Genomic DNA, 22,411 nt, shown 5'->3' with positions numbered 1-22,411 from the left:
ACACTTTCTCAGAAGGAGGCCAAAAGCCCCCTTCCCCACTAAAACTTAGAGAACGTTGTTTTCATTTTCATTTACCTTTATAAATTACACTTTTATTTTTGTTATATATAGCTTTGTTTTCATAGTTGTGCATTTATTCATATATATGACTACCTAACCTATCTCTCTCACTACATCATAATATCCTATACATTATGAGACTTTTTTTTATCCTGGTCCCCTGTACACTATTTTATATATGTTAGGTACATAATCACTTATAAATAGATCTCGTCCTTTAAAAAATGTAGTCAAAGCTATATGATCCTTTCATGAGATTAAATTTCTCTTCAACTTTAAAAAAATGAATATGATAAATACGTTGTTTTTTTTTTTTGTGTGTGTGTGTGTGTGTGTGTTTGTGTGCCTTTCTCAGAAATTCTTACCAGGTAGAGGTGAAAAAATATTCTGATTGTTCAAAGGGACAAAAAAGAACCAAAAGTCTGAAGGTCCAAGGCATTCTAGAAAGTCAGTCCACTGCTGGGGAATCCAATTTGACCCATGTCTCTATACTCCTTAACAGCCTCCCTCAAAACTCTTTAAAAACTGTCCAGAAGTGCTGAGGATATAGTCCAGTGGAAGGCCCTGGGTTTAATCCCAAGTATGTAAATGAGTAAATACATATAAGACAAAAATGAAAACTGGCCAGAAATGAGAGGATCATTTCCTAACAACCACACCTTCCAGGGAATCAAATAGAAATCTGGGACCATCACAGTACCAACTTTAAAATACAAGCAGACCTCTAAGAAAAAGATGTGTTCAGATCTTCTAAGATAAGAAAGTGATGGTTTATCCAACTTAAACTTGCTGCTTTACAAACCCAGATCATGAACATCTTCCTGAGTGTTGTTCAGCTATTATAGTTCCGATAATTTTTACTTTTCATTTAAACCTATAAGTCACAGGCTACAGATCATTGTATTTTTATTTATTAGACTGAAATCTTATCTCAAAATTTCCACACTCAAACTTTAAAGAAAATGTAGGCATTTTAGCAAATTGCAGTTTGATTCAGTTCTTCTTAGAAGTGATTTCTAGTCACACGAATCTTTTCAGATGTTTTTAAAGCAAGAGCACTTATTGATTGCTGCTAAGAGATGTCATGTCAAAGTTCTTTAGTTTTACACTTTAAGATTTTGGCAAAGTGTTTATTAACTCATTTCAGTTGCATTGCTCTAAAGTGCATCTTTTTTCACTTATGCAATATCACTTTCTTCTGTTTATTTTTCAAGTATAATGATAAACTATATTATTTTCTTATCTGGCAGAGAGAATGTTTTAGAACCAGTCTATATAGTTTTGTGATCTCAAAAAGAAAAGTTAATAGAATAAATTGTATTATATAGTTTTATGAATTAATTTAATATTCATTTTAAGAATATTTTCTATAAATTCTTATAATATTCTGCTCCATATTACATTTTAGTATAGGGAAGAACTCGCAATGTGGGAAAGTAATATAAAATAAAATTAAAGCTATTAATTCCCAAGTTGTTTATAAGAAAATTAGATTTCATGTTGATATAATTGATACTGAATGTTCTATCTATAATGTGTTGTATGATAAAGAAAATGGAAACTTGGTAAAAAAATTTAAAAAAAAAGACTGTTATAGATAACAGTTATCTTCTATCATTTTTCTTTGGGAGGGGCAGTATGTTAAAATTTTAAGACATTATTAATTTCCATAGCCAAAGTAAAGTGTCAGAAAGTTAACTATATATTAAAGCATTAAATATTTTTATAACTGCTTATACTAAATTGATGATGTGATCAGATTTTCAAAAGTAATAATATATATTTTCTCTTAAATTGCATAATGCAATTTTAAAACATAAATGCAATGCTAATATTGATAGTATAACCCAAAAACCACAGAGCATTTCAAAACTGTTTATTAACAGAATGTGCAATAATAATACTAGGAGCTGAAAGATAAGCTACCATTAAATATGAGGTTATCATGAGTATGTGATATTTATCATTGGCCCTGCTACTTAGTAAAATTACGAATTGAGTAAGATTTTATTGTTGTTCATAATATGCTAAGATTACATGGAATAAAATTTTCTGTAGTTGCCCCTTTTGTTTGTTGGCTCTGAATTATTTTCTCTTCTACATTCCATTTCTGCTGTCATTTCTAATATTTCTGCCTTACTACCACATCCTAAAATATAACATAGGGGCCACAGTTACATATGAATATTCATTCATATGTATGACCCTTTACTTTCAAATTTTAATACAAGACTAAAAGAGGGATATATGGATTTCATAGCTTTCAAACATCAAGTAAGGATTTTTTTGTACATTTGCATTAAAATGCTAATGCATATTAAGTTCAGAATCTATTGCATGATTTTTCTTTCATGACAGAATAGAACAAATATTAAATACTCTTTGGGCGGGAGACTATTTAGAGAGTGGTTACTATCCCACATCTTGAACTTTGAGTCAAGAATGTTTTCTCATAGCTAGAAAAATCCACCGGGGTTCCTACTCCTCAGGTCTCCATACTGATTATAATTACACAGTGTTCAAAAAGATTTACTTTTGTGATAGGGCTTATTATTAATGTGCCTATTTTTATTTTATTCTCTGGGTGTGGGGGGAAGAAAAGGGGAAAACACATTTAGTGATAGCTATTCATTAGCCACCATTGAAGAAGGGATTAAACTTTAAAAGAATCTATCAAAAATCTCTGGTCAGCCTTTTATTACTATCTTGTCTTGAGCCCTTTTTTTAATGACATCTATTATCAGATTGAAATGGCGATTGAGATTGCAAAAGTCTGATGGTCTGTCCACTCACAGAAGCTCTCTTCTCAACAGCCATGTAAGTTGCCTCTTCTTCTTGTAAACTAATCTCTTGCTTGTTCTGCATGTGTTGCTTGCTTCTAAATGCTTGTTTTGTTTATTTACTTATTTTGCTTCTTAACCTTCCTTTCTCAGCCCTTTATGATCCTTGAACTATTAAATGGCTATTTTGTACAGTGGAATATCTCAACAAAAGTAGAGACCATGGTGGACAGCTTTATTAGATTTTTCTACTGTTTGGGTGCAGATACAGTACTTTCAAGTTAACAACAAGCTGTCATTTATTTGTGAAAATCAATGAATAGTTATTTTTAAATGTTTAAAGTTTTCTAGTTTGATATTTATTTAGTATGAAGCAAATACTTGCAATCTAGATCTCTGTCAGAGATATAGAAACAGCCAAGTCTGCTTGTGTGACTAATAAAGTCTTTAGTGGATAAAAAATTATTAATGACAAATCCAGTGGTTATCTATTTGAAAATGATTTATTTACCAGTAAGACTAACTATGGTGGATAGAATACAGCTGCATAGATAGACTCAGGTCCTAAAAATTAAAGAAAAGTGAAAATGGGCCAAAAGAAAAAGTAGGGTTTTGGGTAAGCCATAAAGTTGCTAATAATAATAAAGACAATAATAATCATAAACTGCTAATAATAATGAAACAGAATTACCATTTCTATTCTTGAAAAATCTTCACCATTATCAGATTCAGCATCATTATGATACTGGTAAGTGTTAAGAAGAATGATGAAAATTTTGTGAAATGATAAATATTTTCATCAGTTGTTGAAGCTGGGAAACCATTTGAAAATGCTGATTAAAAAATTACTTTGTTAAAGGTGATTTCTGAATACATCAAAAAAGTGAATAGAACTGTGATTTAAATCTATTTTCAATAAATCTGTTAAATTAATGTTAGTGACATTTTAGTAAGAATTACAGTTTGTCTTTCTAATTGATGATGTGTTCTTAAATTTAGGGATGAAATTATTATGATTTCTTAATTCTTCTGTTGCTGTGATTGAAAAGTTTAAAATCTGGATCACCTACATGAAGTAATATTTTTTCAATAAACCTAAAATCTTTGGTTCACAGAAAATATTTTCGTTATGCTTTTTAAGTATTTGAACTTTGAAACATGTAAATTTTAAATTCCCAAAATAACACTACCTCCTTATGTTCTAACACATTTGTTTTTAGATGGAGTATTTTGTCTGGTTTCTTCTTTAAGGGAAAGTTTCCTGGCAAACAAAAACAAGTTAGCCAACTTGGAAGATGCCTGTAATATTGATGAAAATTATACTTACAAATTTAAAATTCTAGCATATATTTTGGTGTTTCTGAAATAGTTTAAAAAGTATTATTTTCTCCTTTCTCTAAATTTGTGCTCTTTTATGTATTTTATAAATATATCCCTGCTATAGTATGATGAGTGTGTAGTTGTGTTAAAGGCTAATTTACTATATTCTTGTAAGCTGTGCATATGAGGGGAGGGATGATAACCAACTGGTATTTGTCTTTAGAAAATGGCAAGTGAAATGAAACTGTTTCTTTGTGTCAGAAATGTTCCAAGAACATTAGAAAAAATAACAAAAACCCTGAGGTTTCCAGTTGTTCCTTTTTCAACTTTTAGACATCTAGTTGTGTTGTGCTTATTTAATATTCAATTGATGTTTCGCTTTTATTAGAAACATAGTATATTAAAATATATGATGTGCTTAATTTTAACTCTAAATTTTAATTACCTAACTCAATTAGTATTTTAATGAATAATAATATAGGTATAAAGATATGTTTTTGTTTATTTTTTAATTTGTTTGAGACTTTTCAAATATATTGTAGTTTTCAAAAATTATTTTTATCTTGTTGAATCTGTGAACTAATAGTTTGTGTTAATAAGTGTGAATTAAGCCATATAAACAGTAGACAACTATTTTTTAATCGATGGCATCATATTTTTTTATTATATAGTATGGCAAATCTTCCATACTTTAACTGCCCAAGGCATTTCAATATTTAGAAAGGAACCAGCACAAGTGTCACTAATGTAGTGATAATCTTTGTCTAGGTAGCCTGATTCATTTGTATCACACCTCTGAAGTATAGTGAAGTTCATTCAAAACCACATTTATCATTAAGTCTTTAGAGATACAAATGGATTCTACAGATGGTTTGTTAACAGTAGAAACAGGATCAGTGCTTTTGTTAACCAATGCAGTTAGTTTCTCCCTGAACATAGAAAAAGATCCTGTTGTCTTTTTGTCCTTGGAAAGTTAACATGCTCCTGATTTTTATTAGATTTATCCAAACAGCTGGAGTAATCTGCATGCCTTCTAGTTAACCTTGGAAAGAATGTTTTAGATTCTGTGAACTTTTTGGTGATTTTTCTGTTAAATAGAAATTTTTTTCATTGGAAAATTATTTTAAAATATTGTTAATATATTAAATGTCAAACTATGTTCTTTATTCTTCACTAATAGGATATAATATAGAATTATTTGAGGTCTGCGTGATTCTTTAAGGTAGACATGAGTTCAGCTTAACAATGATGAAGTCTTCAATTTCTCAGTTTCTAAAAAGTATTAATTTTATTAAGAAAAAATTTGTAGGAAATTATCACTAATATGTATCCCATATTTACTAGTATCTAAAGAAAAGTGTGAATCATGACTCTTGAACTGAGAAGTCTTCTCATTCTATTTTGGGATATGGAGTACAAAGGATTTCCTGTTTTTTTCTTTATACATTTGATTATTCACAGTAATTAGAAGACTCTTATTAGGAGCAAATTCAGTGGATCCTGATAGTTTGCTTTGCTTTTCACCTTTCTTTCCACACATTAGGAGAGGGGTGGGACATGAAATTTTATATCCCATTTTTAGCATATTCTTGAGTGTTTATACTGCTGATCTGTTTTTAATATTATACTATTATCACATTGATGAAAACACACATATAACCTACTCATTTTGTATACTAATGTGATGAGTACAGTTGTACTATGTGCAGTGACTTATTCTACTAACAATATTAACATGATGGCAGTTATTTCAGTACTGGTGTTTTATAGAATGTCAGTAAATGTTTGTTGGCAAGAGAAAGTTCTAAGGGACTAAGGATTTTGTATATTTTGTCTACCAAGACAGACTGTGCACCTAGACCAGTACTAGACATCATGAATGCTCATTAAATACTTGCCAAATGAATGAATACTATAAATAATAGAAGGGAGCAGACCTTATCTTACCTTTTAGTGTTCTAGAATGACTGCTAGTCCTATGTTTATTTGGAGACTCATATGCATTGTTTTCTAAGTGTTCTTCAGTAAGCATATGTGTGAGCATTGTTGATAGAGGGTGGCCTCTTCTGATATACTAAAGAAAAATATGTGGTCACTCTATCATTTTTCTATGCGTAGTCTTTAGTTTAAATGTAGACAACTTTTTTTTTCTTTAAATAATCCAACCTTTAAAATGTTGCAGTTAATAGTGACATCATTTATCTCCTTATATTTTAGAATGGTTCTTTTTATTTGGCTTTATAGAATTCTCTTTGTACAATATCTATTTAAATATTTTTATTTCTAATTAATTTCTATTTTTTTGTATGTGAAAGTGCTACCAATAATATATAATTTGACTAAATAAAAATAGAATAACTCTTTAAATTGCAGACTAAAGTTTATTTTATACTCCAACTTATAATAAATATAAATTAGTATTTAATAGAAATATTGCATCCAATTTAGGATAGATTATAAATTTGAAGTCACAAATATTCATTGTTTATAACTTTCACATTATGTTCTGAGATATATATTTAAAAAATTTCACTTAAAGCATATTAAAAGCTGCATTTATTTTATATATTTTTCACATTCTATCAAATAATTATTTCATAAGTTTGATGAGTTTAGCTACCAAAACATTCAGTTCAAAGCAAAACATTGTTTTTTACTTATTATCTCTTGACTTTGCTGTATTGTAAATATAAATTGTTATGGAAATAAGTCCTTTCTGATGCATTTCATCATTGAATTGAACTTAAAGTAAATCCTAATGGATAATCTGGGATAAAAAGTCCATTTGGAATAAAATGCCAAATGTTACATTTAGATGTTAAATAGGTAATGCAATATTTATTTAGTTTTATTTGTCAAACAGTATTTCCCTTTAGGATAAATAGGAACTGTTCATCTTCTTTAGGATGCCCTGATCAATATAAATTAATGCAAGGGCTGAAAGATCCCATTTTCTTGGTTTCTACCCTAAAACAAGTATATTTTAGTTCATTAGTAGAATAATCAGATTTTAAAGATAAAGTTTAAAAGTTTCCATATTTTATGGGCTTTTAACATCATAAATGTAAGCATTTGCAAGTCATTTTACAAAAGAGTAAAAGAAATGGTAACCATTTAGTTCTAAATTACTAAATGTTTAAAAGCACTGAATTCTAAGGTCCAAATGCATTGTGTTAAAGAGAAAACTACAGGAACAATGTATCATATAAAAGGCATTAACTTCCCATGGGTAGCATGTGGAGCACATGCCTTCAGGTTAAATTTAAATTTACACAAAAACTTGACTGCTAAGTTTCTCCAATAATAAGAATTATTGGGATAATTATTAGATATATAAAATTATTGGGATGCCTTCTAATACTATATTTTATACTCAAGGTTTGTTATTTAATTTCATCACTCTTTCAAAACCTGAAAGTTAATTACTGGTATATAGAATTGAGATTATAATCCCCAACTATATCTCAAAGTCTTATCTGTTAAATTCCAAATCAGTTTCTGTGTACACAATGAGTTTCTAAGAGATTACTCCTCTCCCAGCAGCTGGAAGAGTGGTTGGCAGGATTTCTAGCTGGAACCCACAGGGCGGCAGAAGAACCTCCTCGATCCTTGCAGAGTGTTTATCTCCACTTGCCCTCTTTCTGCTTCTTCAAAGTGCTCTCTAGGTTTCTGGCAAGGAATGTAATTCTTCCATTTGAAAAAATGGATTAGGAAAAAAAATGTAGTTTTGCTACTATTAGAGTTATAGTCATCAAAATACCTATTCACATGAAACTTTTTATACCAGCTAGTCTAGATTATCATAGATAAATCAAACTCAGATTTTGAAAACTTGTTTAGGAAAAGAACTTTTAAGAATATAAGGTATGTAAGAACAATCAGTTTACAGAATACCCCAGATATTTTGACTTGCTTCAACATTTCAGAATGCTGCATAGCCAATCCAATGAATGCTTCATTTTCTCTGAGTCATTCATTTGAGATATGAATAATATAATTTAGGCTTCTAAGTAGTTTATGCCAACTTTTGCTATAATTATCTCACTGTCTCTGTGAGAAGTTTTATTTGATTAATATTGGTCTGATTAACTCAGATATTCACACACACAGAGAAACCAAACATTGAACTCAAAATTTTCTATATTGAACTTTAATGTTTGCACTAGTTTCTTCTTTTATAGAAAGCAATTTATGGGGCCGGTGTTGTGGCTCAGTAGTAGAGAGCTTGCCTAGCATGCGTGAGGCACTGGGTTCGATTCCTGGCACCACATAAAAATAAAAACAAATAAAATAAAGGTATTGTGTCCATCTACAACTAAAAGGAAAAAAGCAGTTTATGGAAATACTCTTCAAATATTTTATTATTCACTTATTCATTTTGTTTTTTTCAATTTCATAAAAATTTTTATCTGCAAAATAATTCTGATGATGATTATGAGAAATTAATAAGATCTGATTCAGATATTTGTCTTTGTTTTTAAGTAATTAAATGTTACAAGAAGACTAGTATACAATTAAGACAGTTTGAAACATTTTTATTTGTATTTAAGAAAATAATTTGTTACTTTATATCAAATTAAAATTATTTGCATTAGATCTATTTTTATAAATCTAAGTTATTTTACAACTTGGTTATAAAAAGTATATTCATATTGTAAAATTAACTATTCTGTTTCTGAAAAAAACTCTCAAACTAAGATTGGTTACATATTTGTCATCTATCTGTTCATTAGCAAGGAAAAGAATTCTGATTTCTTAACTCTTTCCTAATCATACTGTTGTGTCTTTGACAACATGATTACATTTTTACATTTTTAACTTACATAGATTGTGTATCACATGCTTTTGGATGTGGGAACTTGGTTAGTTTAGTCAAAAAATATTGCTATTTTTAAAAAAGTATTTGCATGTTTTAATATGTTAAGAGTACTAACAGAAAGCAGTCACCTTGCTCTATGGAGTATATGGATACAAAATTAGACCACTTTTAGGCAATATTGTTCAGTAGGGCTGCTCTAGGACCAACATGCTTTCAAGTCCTAATCATTTTAATGAAGCATGTGGATGAAATAGATGAGTCAGGTTTGTATTACTTCATTTTTTGTAGTCTCCCTCAGTTGGGTTCATAATTAACAAACTCTTAAAAACAAAAAACAAAACAACAACAACAAAAACAAACAAACAAAAAACCAAGAGGCATGCTAGCCCACTGTTATAGACAGAATTCTGGTTCAAGCCTTAATAACTTTAATCTTCTAATCAGGTTACCTCAGGTCTTTTACACTAAATGAATATGTATAGTGAACCTATTTTATATGTTGTTTAGAATACTCAAAAATCATGTTTAAATGACCCTGGAAAATTTGTTGATGTTATGGTTATAGATGATTCATATGAAAAGAATTCTTTTTAACTTGGAATATTTTTCTGTCCGTACAAACATGAAAATTTATCTTGTATAATCTTTTCAGAGTTTTACATTGGAGGGTTGTATACATTACAGAACTAATACATATGTTTAAGTGTACATATTCATATGCATATGTGTTCCATAGAGAACTGGAAGTCTTTCTGAATAGAATACAAATTTTATTTTTTAAAGTGATCTGCTCTGTAAGCTCAGTAGCTACATTTTCTAAGCCAACAGTTAATATGGGTTTAATGACTTACATTTGATTACATAAGTGCAATATTTGCAATTAACATGATTCTGAAAAATTCAATTAATTGTCATGGTTAAAAGCAATACTGAACATATTTTAAATAATTTTTTCTTAAAAGTCTGAAAGTTCAAGTTCTCATTTTAACCACAGATCTTAAAATATGTAAGCAAAATGGAGAAATGCTTTAACTTATTTAAATGTCCATTTCATCATTTATAACATTTGACTCTAAATTTCTACAGAAGAAGTGAAATTAAATTCATCTTTTTATCAGTGGATGCCTACCACATTGTTTGGGTTGTCACTGGCGATAAATAAAATGAATTATTTTATTTCCATAATTTTAATTTAAATGATATTTCATTTTAAATATTAATTGTTTATTTTACCTCTTATATATGTCATGGAAATTTTTTTGAGACAAGTAATATGAAATATTTGCTGCTTTTGTGAAACTGTTGTTCTAGTGTATTTAGGAAACTTGAGTTTGAAACCGTGCTCAAGCATCAAGAAAATGTATGACTTTAAGAAAAATTCTTGAAGTCTATTTTACTTCTTCTTTTGTAAGAAAGTAAATAAACAAATGAAAAATTTAATTTTGCTGAAGTTGAAATGTTACTGGATAAAATTTTCTAAAAATTCTATATTCTAAATTCTGTACTTTAAAGGTATTTTTCAAAAAATACAGGATAATGCAACTTTATAATGTGAACTATAGGTTGAAAATATTGCTTTACTACATGTCATTGTCATGTGCCTTCTAAAATTATGAAAAAACACATTGAGATAGAAATACTCATAATTATAAAACCAATTTTTTTCATTTTATATAAGTTCTTTGCCAATGTCTCATGAGTTTCTTTCCCTTTTGGGAAAGAATGAGTGAATTTTGTCCTTTCTGTTTTCAGAATTCATCCCATTATACAATGTTATTATTTTATTATCTAGAGGTACCTTGAGATAAGTAAATTATAATTCTCTAAAAGTGAATAGACTCTTTTTTTTTTAAAAGAGAGAGAGAGAGAATTTTTTAATATTTATTTTTCAGTTCTCGGCGGACACAACATCTTTTTTTGTATGTGGTGCTGAGGATCGAACCCGGGCCGCACGCATGCCAGGCGAGCGCGCTACCGCTTGAGCCACATCCCCAGTCCGTGAATAGACTCTTGATATAAAACCTCATACAAAGCAGTTTGCTGTTCATGTATTATAACAAACCAACATGAAACACACATTAGGTACCATGCTAGCAGACTTAGTAATGTGTTTTTTTTTCTATAACAATTAGAAATTTTATTTATGACTGATTAACTAGATTGTTTGAATTTTCTGAAGAAATATTTGTCTTCAGAATTACAAGTAATACAGGGAAAACTAGTATGTCTCTATATATGCTTGACTCTGTGAAGAAAAGGATATTGTCTAAGATGAAAAATGATGTTCAGGTATTTACACTGTTTCTGGAGGTTTTTAAAGCCGGATCTCTTCAGTCTCTGAATTTTAGCAGTTTACTCTTAGATTTAATGAAGAACTTTCAAGTATTTTTGCATATTGTGTTTGCAGTGGACTGGAGAAATTTTACAAACTGTATGACTTCTCTGTTTGCTGTGTCTTATTTCTACTAGCTCCAGTGGCTGTTGGACAATTATGAGACAGCAGAAGGAGTGAACCTTCCCAGAAGCACTCTGTATAACCACTACCTTCGACACTGTCAAGAACACAAACTGGACCCTGTCAATGCTGCCTCTTTTGGAAAACTAATAAGGTCAATTTTTATGGGGCTGCGAACCAGGAGATTGGGCACTAGGTTAGTACTGAAAAATAAAGTCATAAACTTACTTCCCCTTTTCAAATTACAGCAGTTTTGTGAATTGTTTGAGAAAAAGTACTTGATTACAGGAATACATAAGGGAAAAATATAGATTAAGAAAAGGAAAGTCACTGAATACTACCAAGCCAGAATGATATGCTGTCCTAAACACTGAGTGAGCAAAGCTTTGAGAACATTTGATTTTCAGCCTACATAGAAATTAACTGACTCAGGAGGGTGAGGTAGGAGGATCACCAAATTCAAAGCCAGCCTCAGCAATTTAGAGAGGCCCTAAGCAACTTAGCAAGACCCTATCTCAAAATAAAAAATTAAATGGGCTGAGAATGTAGCTCAGTGATTAAGTGCCCCTGGGTTCCATCCCTGGTACCAAAAGAAAAAAAGAAAAACATTAACTGGTAATGCAAGGCTTGCACATGATATTTTAAAAATCAATATGTGTCACTTATTTTTTTTAAAAACACTGAAGGTTTAGTGTTTGACATTGTAAATAGGAGACTATCTCCTGATTTTTACAAAATTATATTTAATTATCTTTATAATAACCTTATTTGAGTAGAGAAAAAATTAAAGCTGGGTTTCACTTCATTTCATGAAGCTAGGAGCAATTAAAAGTCATTTGGTAAATTTGCAAAATATAGGCATTTGAAGTCCTCTGTGATGACATAGATCATATTTTACCTCTTATTTGCCTTTTATTTATTTGTGTTTTCTGCTCTTAATCATGAAATTATCATGTGTAGAAGTTAGAACATGGTATAGTTCAATTGTATAGAAGCCAATAATGTAAAGAAGCACTTTTCAGTTTCTGTTTTCCTTCATTTGAAAATTAATGACTATTTTTACTAATCAAAGATGATGAAAAGAATACTTAGAACTGTGGAGTTTGTTTTTGTCTTTCCATAATTTCTACATAATGGAAACAAATATTTTATATATTTAGGCAGAAATATTTGGGTGTTTTTGACTTTTTAAACTTACAGAAATTATATAAAAATATTCAACATAGAGATACTACACTGTATAACTTTAGGTGATGTACCTTTAAATACTTATAAATAATAACCTCAGAGTTTTTTTTTTTTTTTTTTTTTTTTTTGGTAAAGAATTTACCAAAATAAAGAGTTTAGTAAAATAAAAAGTACCTTAGTAATTAACTTCATTATATATTAATTCCAAAGCGGGTCTTATGACCTATTTTCATGGGAAGGTCATCTAGTTTTTATGTTCCACTTCACGGAGAATTCATTCTACTTTCTATGGCCTGTTTCTGCCGTTTTCTCCTGCCAAGGTACATATTTTGGGATAGTATGTCTTGAACCCTGGCACTTTGTCGGTTTTATAAGATTTATAGGTCTTTATGCATTAGAATTCTGAATTATTCCATGATGTTGTTTTTTTTTAATGTATTTTTTATTAGTTCTAATCAGTTATGCATGACAGCAGAAAGGTCTTTGATTCATTGTACACAACTTTTAAGTAATAGTATGGCTTTTAGATTGCTGGAGGTTCAGTTCTCGCATAAATATATTTTCTTCTATCTATACTTCAAAATAGTAGTATATTTTAAACTACAGAACATGATTATCTCTTCAGACTAAAGGAACCAGTTTTCATTCCCTTGAAAAAAGCTTTTTGTTTCTTTAGTATTTTTTTAAAACCAAAATGAGGAAAATCATTATTTGGGGACCTTACCCTCTATTTCTGAATTGATAGCTCAGTAGTTACATATACTGTGCCAATATTTTGAAACTCTGGGCTTTATTCAACATTCTAATAGCTGTATTGTTGTGCTGCTTTTGTTACTGAAAAGGATTTCAATGGGTCCTATTTTGAGGCTCCATTCAAACCTTGAAACATCTTTAATAATAGAAAGGGATAAAATTGGGGTTGTTTGGGTTTGTGAATGAGTAGAATCCATGTTCTCTAAGTACATTTTACAATATTTCAGCTTTTACTTCTAATGTTCCCCCAATCCCCAACAATTATGTCTCCTGTTCCTTTTAAAATTGTGTTGTGTGTTTGCAATTGAGTTAGAATGCAAAGCCTAGAAGAATGAGGAGAAAATAAATACTATGCAAGAGTATGGGCTTAAACAAATGAGGTGTTATAAAGAGAGAGAATTATAATGTAGGAAAATTGACAGTATTAGTGGTAGGGTAAAGTCCCAAAGATTCACTCTACTATGGCATTTACTTTCTACTCCTAATCCAAGAAGTAAATCAATATAAATCATGAGGCAAACTAAATCAGCTATTTTTTAAAAATTTTTTTTAGTTATACATGGGCACAATATCTTTATTTTGTTTATTTATTTTTATGTGGTGCTGAGGATCGAACCCAGGGTCTCACATGTGAGAGGTGAGTGCTCTACCTTTGAGCCACAACCCCAGCTCCAAAATCAGATATTTTTAAAAAGGAAAAAAAGGTGAACTTTATGCCAGGAATGTTATGTATCAGTAGTATTATCTGTTGAAATTATTAGAACCAGACCACATCTTTTCTCAAGTTTGGGGGTCTAAGTAAACAACAAATAAATGAAATCACTGTATTTTTAAATAAAGGTGAATAAAAGGTACTGTTTTTTAGATCCCTTCTCCAAATCAAATTTGAGCAAAACTGACTATGGATATACTTCACTCTCCAAACCCTTTCCAGTGAATAAAAAGAACTTCCACTCCCTCCCAACCCAAGCAAAATGATGATATGTAGAAAATTGAAAAAGAACTAGATACTTCAAGAGAAACATCATTTTACTTTTCAGTTTTTCCCCATGATTAATGCCTTTTACCCCTACCTATGCTACTTGCTTTCTACCCATACCTATACTATATCCTTACCTTATACTATCTGCTATCCTTCAGTTTGTATGAAAAACACTACAAATTGTGTTTGTGGTATTTCTTGTTTGTATTTTTAGCTCTGTCTTTGGACTTTGGAGAGCAAGATCTAATTTCTGCAAGTGATTAGACTTTGTAGGCATTAAATTTTCATTTTTATTTAGCTGAAAGAGTACATATATTCAAATGACTTTTTTTTTAAATTAACAATATTATTTATGTAATATGATTTTAATGTCTTCAAATGTATAGTGTTCATATAATATATGTTAATCTTGGAAGTAAAATTCTACTCTATTTTTATAAAAACTATTTAATCCACATTCCTCTTGCATTTCTTTTTCTAAATGAAAGAAAAAATTGGAAAGAGCACTGATGTCTTGCTGTATATAGACTTGTGAAAAACTATTTTCTCTTTGCAAGAATTTACATATTTAAAATGTTATTTTTGCAAGAATTTGCAAATTCCATTCAGAGCAAAACTTGTCATTTCTAATAGCAAACATGGTCTTTCTCATGAACATGGGGAAATTGTGACATTTTTATTCCAGGTGGACATTTGCCATTTTCACAGAAAAATTTCCCCATGTCTGTTGTGATATATCTTATTCAGCCTACAAAACTGATATAAATTCACTAAAACAGAGACTAATAAAATGTGTTTCAAAATAAAAAATATCATCTTGTTTTAAGTTTAAAAATACTAATGTTTCACTACAACATCCTATAATAAATTTATCTTATTTCATCATTCCTATGATAAAGAGAAAAATGTTGAACTTGTCCAAGTCTGTAGAATTTTTCTTTGTTCTTAATTTGCCACTTACAAATTCATATTTAATGTACAGTCCTTTATCCTATTAATGAATTTTTGTTGGCCAAAACTGTTTTCCCACATTAAATTACATTTAAAATATTAATTTGAAAACAAAATACTTATCTTAGGGTCTTGAACTGATTGACTCAGAATCTTATTTTGATTCTTCAGATGTTCTCACTATAAAAACATAATAGGTATCAGGAAAAGATAAATAAAAAATATATAAGATTAGTATGCTGCTTTTACCTGATTTTTCAAAATGTGAAATTAAATGGACATTCCCTGTGGTTGATACTGGTTTGACTTTGTGTTTCCAATGTTGTTCTTTTATAAAGAGGAAACTCCAAGTACCATTACTATGGAATTCGTGTCAAGCCAGATTCTCCTCTTAATCGTCTGCAAGAAGATATGCAGTATATGGCTATGAGACAACAACCCATGCAACAGAAGCAAAGGTAGACTCTGGAGTTATCATTGATATGTCAAAGCTATATATTTCTAAGTTGCTTAGATCACTTTTTTCTGAACAGAACAAATACCTAAGTGCATATGAATGTGGCTGCTGTTGACAAACTTTCACCATAGATAACTTTTAAATGTTCTAGAATTTTAATGTTCCTGTTTTCCACATTTAAAGAAAATATTTATTCTTTCATCCTTTTGGCCCTTTTTAAGTTAAGTGTAACATCCAATCCTCCGAAACTATTCAGACAGGGAAGTGAAACATAAAACACAGAAGCACACCTAAGCATATAGCAGCAGGAGAACTTGTTTCATTATCATGAGCTTCTCACTTGCTGTTCTGCATATCATTCCTTTTGACTAAGTATGAAGTCTTGCAGAATGTTTGGGACTTTAACACTTTCTTTGAGTCCAACTTTTATTAATATAGAATTGCAGATATTGGAGTCATAAGAGATATGAAGCATTCATGAATGGATGACTGGATGGATAATAGGATAATATATCTTAGGAGTGAAAAATACCTCAATCTAGTCTGGTCCCATAGCCTTTTGACAATCAAAGCATTGGCAACCCTGCTTTACGGATGAATCCCAGAAATGATTTATTTGCACAAGCCCATAATTCCGTTTCTTAGCCAAAGACTTTCTAGTCAGTCCCATGTGCCTAATATCAAAATTTAGAAAAACAAAAACAAAAAAAAACCTTCCTCCTTTTACCAGCATCACTCAGCCATACCTGTAATTATTATTTTTTATTTCAACCTAACATATTGTATTCAGTAGGAAAAAAGGGGGTCTCTGCTTAAATCCTAATCCATTAATCTAGTTGACTTGGCCAGTTCTCCACATCCATACTAGTTTAATAAGAAGCACTAACTCTAAGACACTGATAGAAAAAGAATGTATCACACAGTAGTCCTTCATCTATTTAATCAGCAAACATTGAATCTCTTTTGTGTGCTAGGCATTGCATGCAGAGGATAAGACATAGTTTCTACCTTAGGTTAAAACATTAAAAGTAGAGATGTATGGGAAAATCGGGAGGGGAAAAGGAATGCAGTCTGAGACATGTTAAAATATAACTTTGGTCAAGAAACTATAAACTACAAAGTAATTTTCAGGAAACTCTGGAGAGTGAGGATTGGGAAATTTCATAGAGAAGTGCTCTTCAGTACAGAGAGACCAAGAGGAGTCAGAAAAAAAAGGGAATATTCAGGCAGAAGGAACATGTAAACAAAGTCACCTAGGGATAATATCTATGATGTCTTTAGTAAATGGCCCATGATTTAGTGAGGTTGGTATTGCAAAAGGAACATTGAAGAGATGACAGAATAGCTTACTGGGAGATGCAGTTTAGAAAGCAGTTTGGATCATATATTAAGGGATATAGTTGTATATAAAGCTAATAAGTTTGTTTTTGTACAGAACATAGCTTTGAAGCTTTTTAAGGCTTTGAAGCAAAACAATTGAACTTTGATTTTTTCTAGAGTGATGACTTTTTGATTTGGGGCAAGACATATTTAATGGGAATAGACTGGAGGTAAGGATACTTGTTAAGTGGTTTTAAACACAGTGATAATTTCCAGTGTATGTATTCCAGCCTGCAGACTCAGTTCAAGATTTGCTTTATAAAGAGGTATCTCAAGAGTTTTAGATTTTTAATTCATAAATTCTCAATTTTGTTTTTAATAGTGGATTCATATTTTTTTAAATATAGCCAATGAAATATATTAAGAAGGAGTCCAAACAATTAACAGAATGAATCATAGAGTAGAACCTTATATAGTTGAAGATAGTGTTTGAATGAGTTATAATAAACTGTTACTTATTGTCTTGGATTATAATTTTTCTCCTATTTACTAGTAGCAGCGGCTACAGCTCTTACTTGCTGATGTGATCTCTACCCTCATGCATAGCAACATTACACATTGTGGCTATAGTGAAATAAAAAAAAAAAAAAGAAAAAAGCTTGATTCAAAAGTAACATACTCAAAATAATTATGAGCAAAACCTTGTTAAATTATACCTAAGAGAGCTAAAACCTACTTCTTCATATGATTTAGCTTTCATGAAAATGTAGGTTTTCATAGAACATTTTTTTATAAAAAGCCTAAAATACTCAAGTAGGAGCTACAGTTTCTAAGGTCTTCTATGAAACAGATTCCAGAGCTATCAAAGTTAAGGAGCTATGAAAACCTCTGCAACCTCCATAATTGCTTTTAGAAACAGATGCAATATGTATGTATTTAGGAAGTGATATAAAATTCTCAGTAATATTAATAAATTCTACCAACTTGAATTTCTTATCATATGCTTTCTTGTGAAATAAGAGTGTTAGGTACTGAACCCTCTTTTCATTCATTTGTGTTTTTGATGATGCAAGTTTTGTATTGTAGACGGTTGCTCTTGAAATTCTGTCTTGATAAATGATTGCATTAGCGTTGTCAATTGCACAGATTTCTTTATTGAGATGAGCAGGAAGCTTCAGTTGTCTCATTGAAGGAGACTCTTCACTGACAACCTGCGTAGGCCTCAACTGAACCCAGTTACTTCATTGTGTAGAAGTACTTGGATAGAAGAGAGTTTCTCTCCTTGCATCTGGATGTAAGGGTGAAGTTAAGCATATTTGTTTAAAATGATGGAAAAAGAACTTATTGTATCATTTGTTTTATGCCTTAAACAATTAAAAATTGATGATTCCAAAAGTGAAATGATTCTATTGAATGTATTACGATTTGTATAAGAAGAAACTTACACATGATGTTAAAATGCAAGTGATATGTGAAAGGTTTAAAATATTTTATAGCAGGTACTGGTATTTAATATGGCAGAATATTCAGATTGTTTAAATGCCTTCATGATTATTGAATATATCCATGTGGGCACATCTTCCATGTTATATAGTCACATGTTTCATGTGTTCTTATAATGAAAAAATTCAAGTATATTCAGTTATTATTTTGTTAATTAAATTCAGGTGTTTAATTTGTAAATTTTTCTAGTGGATTTGGTATTAAAGTACTTTTAGAGATGTAATTATTATTATTTTATATGGTTGTATATTATCTTTAGCTCCTTTATATGCAGAATCTTATTTGAAGATTAATAGGATCATAGAGGAAATTTCCACTTATCCGCAAATCATGGAACATAGCCATGAGTCTGGAAATAAATGGAAAGTGCTTCTGACTGAAAAGCAGATGTCACACAGAGTCTGTAGTTTCATGTACTTGAAAAGAAATATCCATCCTCAAACCATTTACTTAAAATAAAGGTACAGATTAAGGCCCACTTGATTCATAGGCAACCATGGAATACGACAGCTGGCAAAGGAAGTATAAGTGGACAGGGTCTTCTGCTTACTTTTGAGTTGTTCATTACAGTAGTTTGTTGATATTCAGTGGCGAACAAATGGACCCAGGCACTCCGGTAAGCCCTTAGAGTAAGATTCTAGAGAATACAATCTAGTCTGACACAATGTAAAAACTGCTTTGCAGATTGATGGCATTTTGGGTAATTAAGAAGAGGAAGAATGTATAATTTTAATAGCTTCTGTTGAAAACATCTCTTATAAAAATAATATTTGCATTTAAATGAGGTAATCTTAAGTTCTTAAAGAGATTCACTAATGGACTAATTTGCTTTCCCTAATTTAGACAACATTAATTTAGGTTATCAAAGAACAAAAATGAGATCAGTAATTTTCAGCTCTACAAACTAAGTAAAAATGTTTGCTTCAGTTTCTTTTTAATATTTAAAAGAAGTACATAAAGAATATTGGCACTATATTTTAGTTATTCTTCCAAATCCTAGTAGCAAAAGTAGTGAAATGAAGCCAAGTGTTTTTGACAATGTGCTTGTCTGTGTTTGATTCCAGTAGCCATTCTCAAAATATTAAACTGCATTTATCATTTCTTCAACAAATATATATATCAATTGTCAGTTGCATTAGAATATGTGCATCACATCTAAAAGAGATGGCACAGGATTCTAAATGCTAGAACCTGAAAGAAGAGATGGCCTAGTCCAACTCACTCTTTTTTTTTTTTTTTTTTTTTTTTTTTGTGGTGTCAGGGATCAAACCCAGAGTCTCTTGCATGGTAGACAAGCCCTTAACCACTGAGCTAAAATTCTCAATCCTCAATCCATCCTCTTGATAAGAAAATGGAAGTCCATAAAGGGGAATAACATCTGAAATCATATAACAACCTAGATAAGAACCCAATTCTCTTGTCAAAGAGGTAATATAATCTATTCAGAAACATATAATATTTTTTTCATAAAATGGAAGGAGAAAACACATTTTAATGAGTATATTTCAATTAAGTTAGGAAATGTGCTACTTCCTACCTATTTGCATGGTCTCTTCACAGGAATTGAATTCTGTGAAAGAAAGAACTTTTGTGGCACTGAAGGGGAAGCCAAGAGAGGTCCTGTGAAAAGATGTTATAGCAAAACTGTTTTTGCTTTGTCTATGATTATTTGTATTTATATAAGGAGAAAGGAAGTATTATTATTATTATCATCATTATTATAAGTACTAGAGAAATAATCTTTAGGAATATTCTGGTGCTTTGGAGGAAAATGCAGCCTGGCAATTAGACAAGTTTGGCTTCTGTTTCTTTATACTCTATGCTTGTGGTTTTCAACGTTGATTAATGTTAATAGTTTATAATTATTTTCTAGACCGTGAGTTCCCTGGGATCATCACAGAGCTAAGCATCTAGGGCAAGTAAATTGGTCTGAGGCAATGAGGGTGGCAGGCATCTTTAGTGAGATGATCTGGTGCCTGTGCATTTGGAGACAAATAAGAAATCTTGGCATTTAAAAATGTTCAATGTGCACTGTGGTACTCCATGATGAAATGACCATATTTTCCATTAAAGTCCGGAAAATTATAAATAATCACAACTCAGTAATTTCAAACTATAGTAATTCATGTAAAGTTTGATAATAGTAACAGTCACCACTAACTTATTCTCCTGATAAGTATTTATTGAACACCTAAAATGTTCTTTTAAGTTCATACAAAGTAAAGCACTTTATCTGTAAGATCTCATTTGGCAATTATATTGTTATTTACTGATAAGGAAACTAGGTCCACTTAATTTGGGCTGCACGCAAAAAGCTCACTAATTTATTTTTTTCCTAGATAAAGATTCAGATACCTTTTTCTTTTTTTTTAAATTTATTTCTGTGTCCTGACATCAGGTAGAGCCAGATTGTCATTCTCCAAATAAAGAAGTTGGGGAGGGGTATCACTCTGGAATCTGTTTAACAGAAAGAGCCATGTGTTATTCAGCTTCTCATGGCTGTGACCAAAATATTTGACAGAAACAACTTAGAGAAATAAAGGTTTATTTTGATCTCACAGTTTCAGAGATTCTGTCCAAGGTCACAGGATACTGGACTGAGGTGAGATGGAACATCATGGTGGAAGGACATGGCATAGGAAAACTGCTCGCCTCATGGCAACTAGGAAGGAGAGAGGTAGGGAGGGAGGAAGGGGGGGAGAGAGAGAGAAAGAGAGAGAGAATGAATAAAGGAGAGGGGAAAGTTTGAGGGAGAGGAGAGAGGAAACACACAAGCATGAGGAGCCAGGGACAAGATATAATTCACCAAGAATACACCCCCAGTGAGCTAGTTTCTCCAGCCATGCCCCACCTGGCTATAGTTGACACCTAGTAGTCTATTCAAATCACTAATCTATCATGTGGATTAATCTACTGATGAAGTTGTAAACTCTCATAATCACTTCTGACATTTTTGCATTGTCTAACACATGAATATTTGGGGGGACACTGCTAGATCTAAACCATAACAAGCCAACTGTAGGTAAAAAATGTGGCATGCATATATATTTGTAGTAAGAATATATTCTTCTAGATATTTAACTGTAAATTACCTGTACTAAAAGGACACAATGAAGAAATTCATGAGATCAGGGAATCATGTCTGCCTCATCCAACATTGCATTTCAGTGCTCTATAAATATTCATTGAATTAATGAATAATCCATTCCTCTGGATCATTCATTTTCATTTTAGCCATGGGCCTCAATCTCCTTTCCCTGCTGCAGTTAATACGTTTAAGGCTTGGGCTGTGGCTTAATGGTAGAGCACTTGCCTAGCATGAGGCACTGGGTTCTATCCCCAGCACCACATAAAAAAACTAAATAAACAAAGTAAAAGTATTGTGTCTATCTACAACTAAAAGTATTTTTAGGAAAATACATTTAAATTTAATTATTTCTCTTCTCTTTGCTCAATTATAAATCTAGAACTAATGAAGAGATACATACTCTGAAAGCTACCAACAGAATTCAAGAGAGAGAATTCTATCATTTAGATAAATATAAATGTATATTTAAGTGTGGCATCAAAGAGTCAGTTACTGTTTTGAAAGAATGAATCTCTTCACACAGTGGTACTTTTTTCTTATCTATTCATGTTTATATCACTTGGTTCATTTTATACATCAGGTAATCTAAAGACTTTCTGGGGCAGTTTTTCAAAAGAGGTTTAAAAGAAACTTCTAGTCATAGAAAATTGTAGCCTCTTGCCCTGATTGTCAGGTCATCATTTTTACTTATTTATGCAAATCAGTGATCATGTACTTTCATATATTATGAACATA

General features: G+C 30.9%; 1 protein-coding gene across 3 annotated transcripts in view; it reads left to right on the top strand.

Annotated features, from left to right (window-relative positions):
- Positions 1–2,647: 2,647 nt before the first annotated feature.
- Positions 2,648–22,411, top strand: part of LOC124103342 (transcription factor RFX3) — a 76,545-nt gene continuing 56,781 nt past the window's right edge. Inside the window, exons 1-3 of one of the 3 annotated variants that reach the window (XM_058584186.1) lie at positions 2,648–2,877; positions 11,449–11,630; positions 15,647–15,766. In XM_058584186.1, coding sequence (XP_058440169.1) covers positions 2,788–2,877; positions 11,449–11,630; positions 15,647–15,766 — 392 coding nt within the window. In that variant the 5' untranslated portion in view covers positions 2,648–2,787. The remainder of the gene's footprint in view (positions 2,878–11,448; positions 11,631–15,646; positions 15,767–22,411) is intronic. The other 2 variants (XM_046459919.2, XM_058584187.1) reach the window with 2 other exon arrangements.

This window comes from Marmota monax, unplaced genomic scaffold (assembly GCF_021218885.2).
Source record: "Marmota monax isolate L192 unplaced genomic scaffold, Marmota_monax_Labrador192_F-V1.1 WCK01_AAM20220418_F8-fsc01230, whole genome shotgun sequence".
NCBI classification, from domain to species: Eukaryota; Metazoa; Chordata; class Mammalia; order Rodentia; family Sciuridae; genus Marmota; species Marmota monax.
The sequence above is the reverse complement of the archived record's forward strand: the minus strand, read 5'-3'. Positions and strand labels throughout refer to the sequence as shown.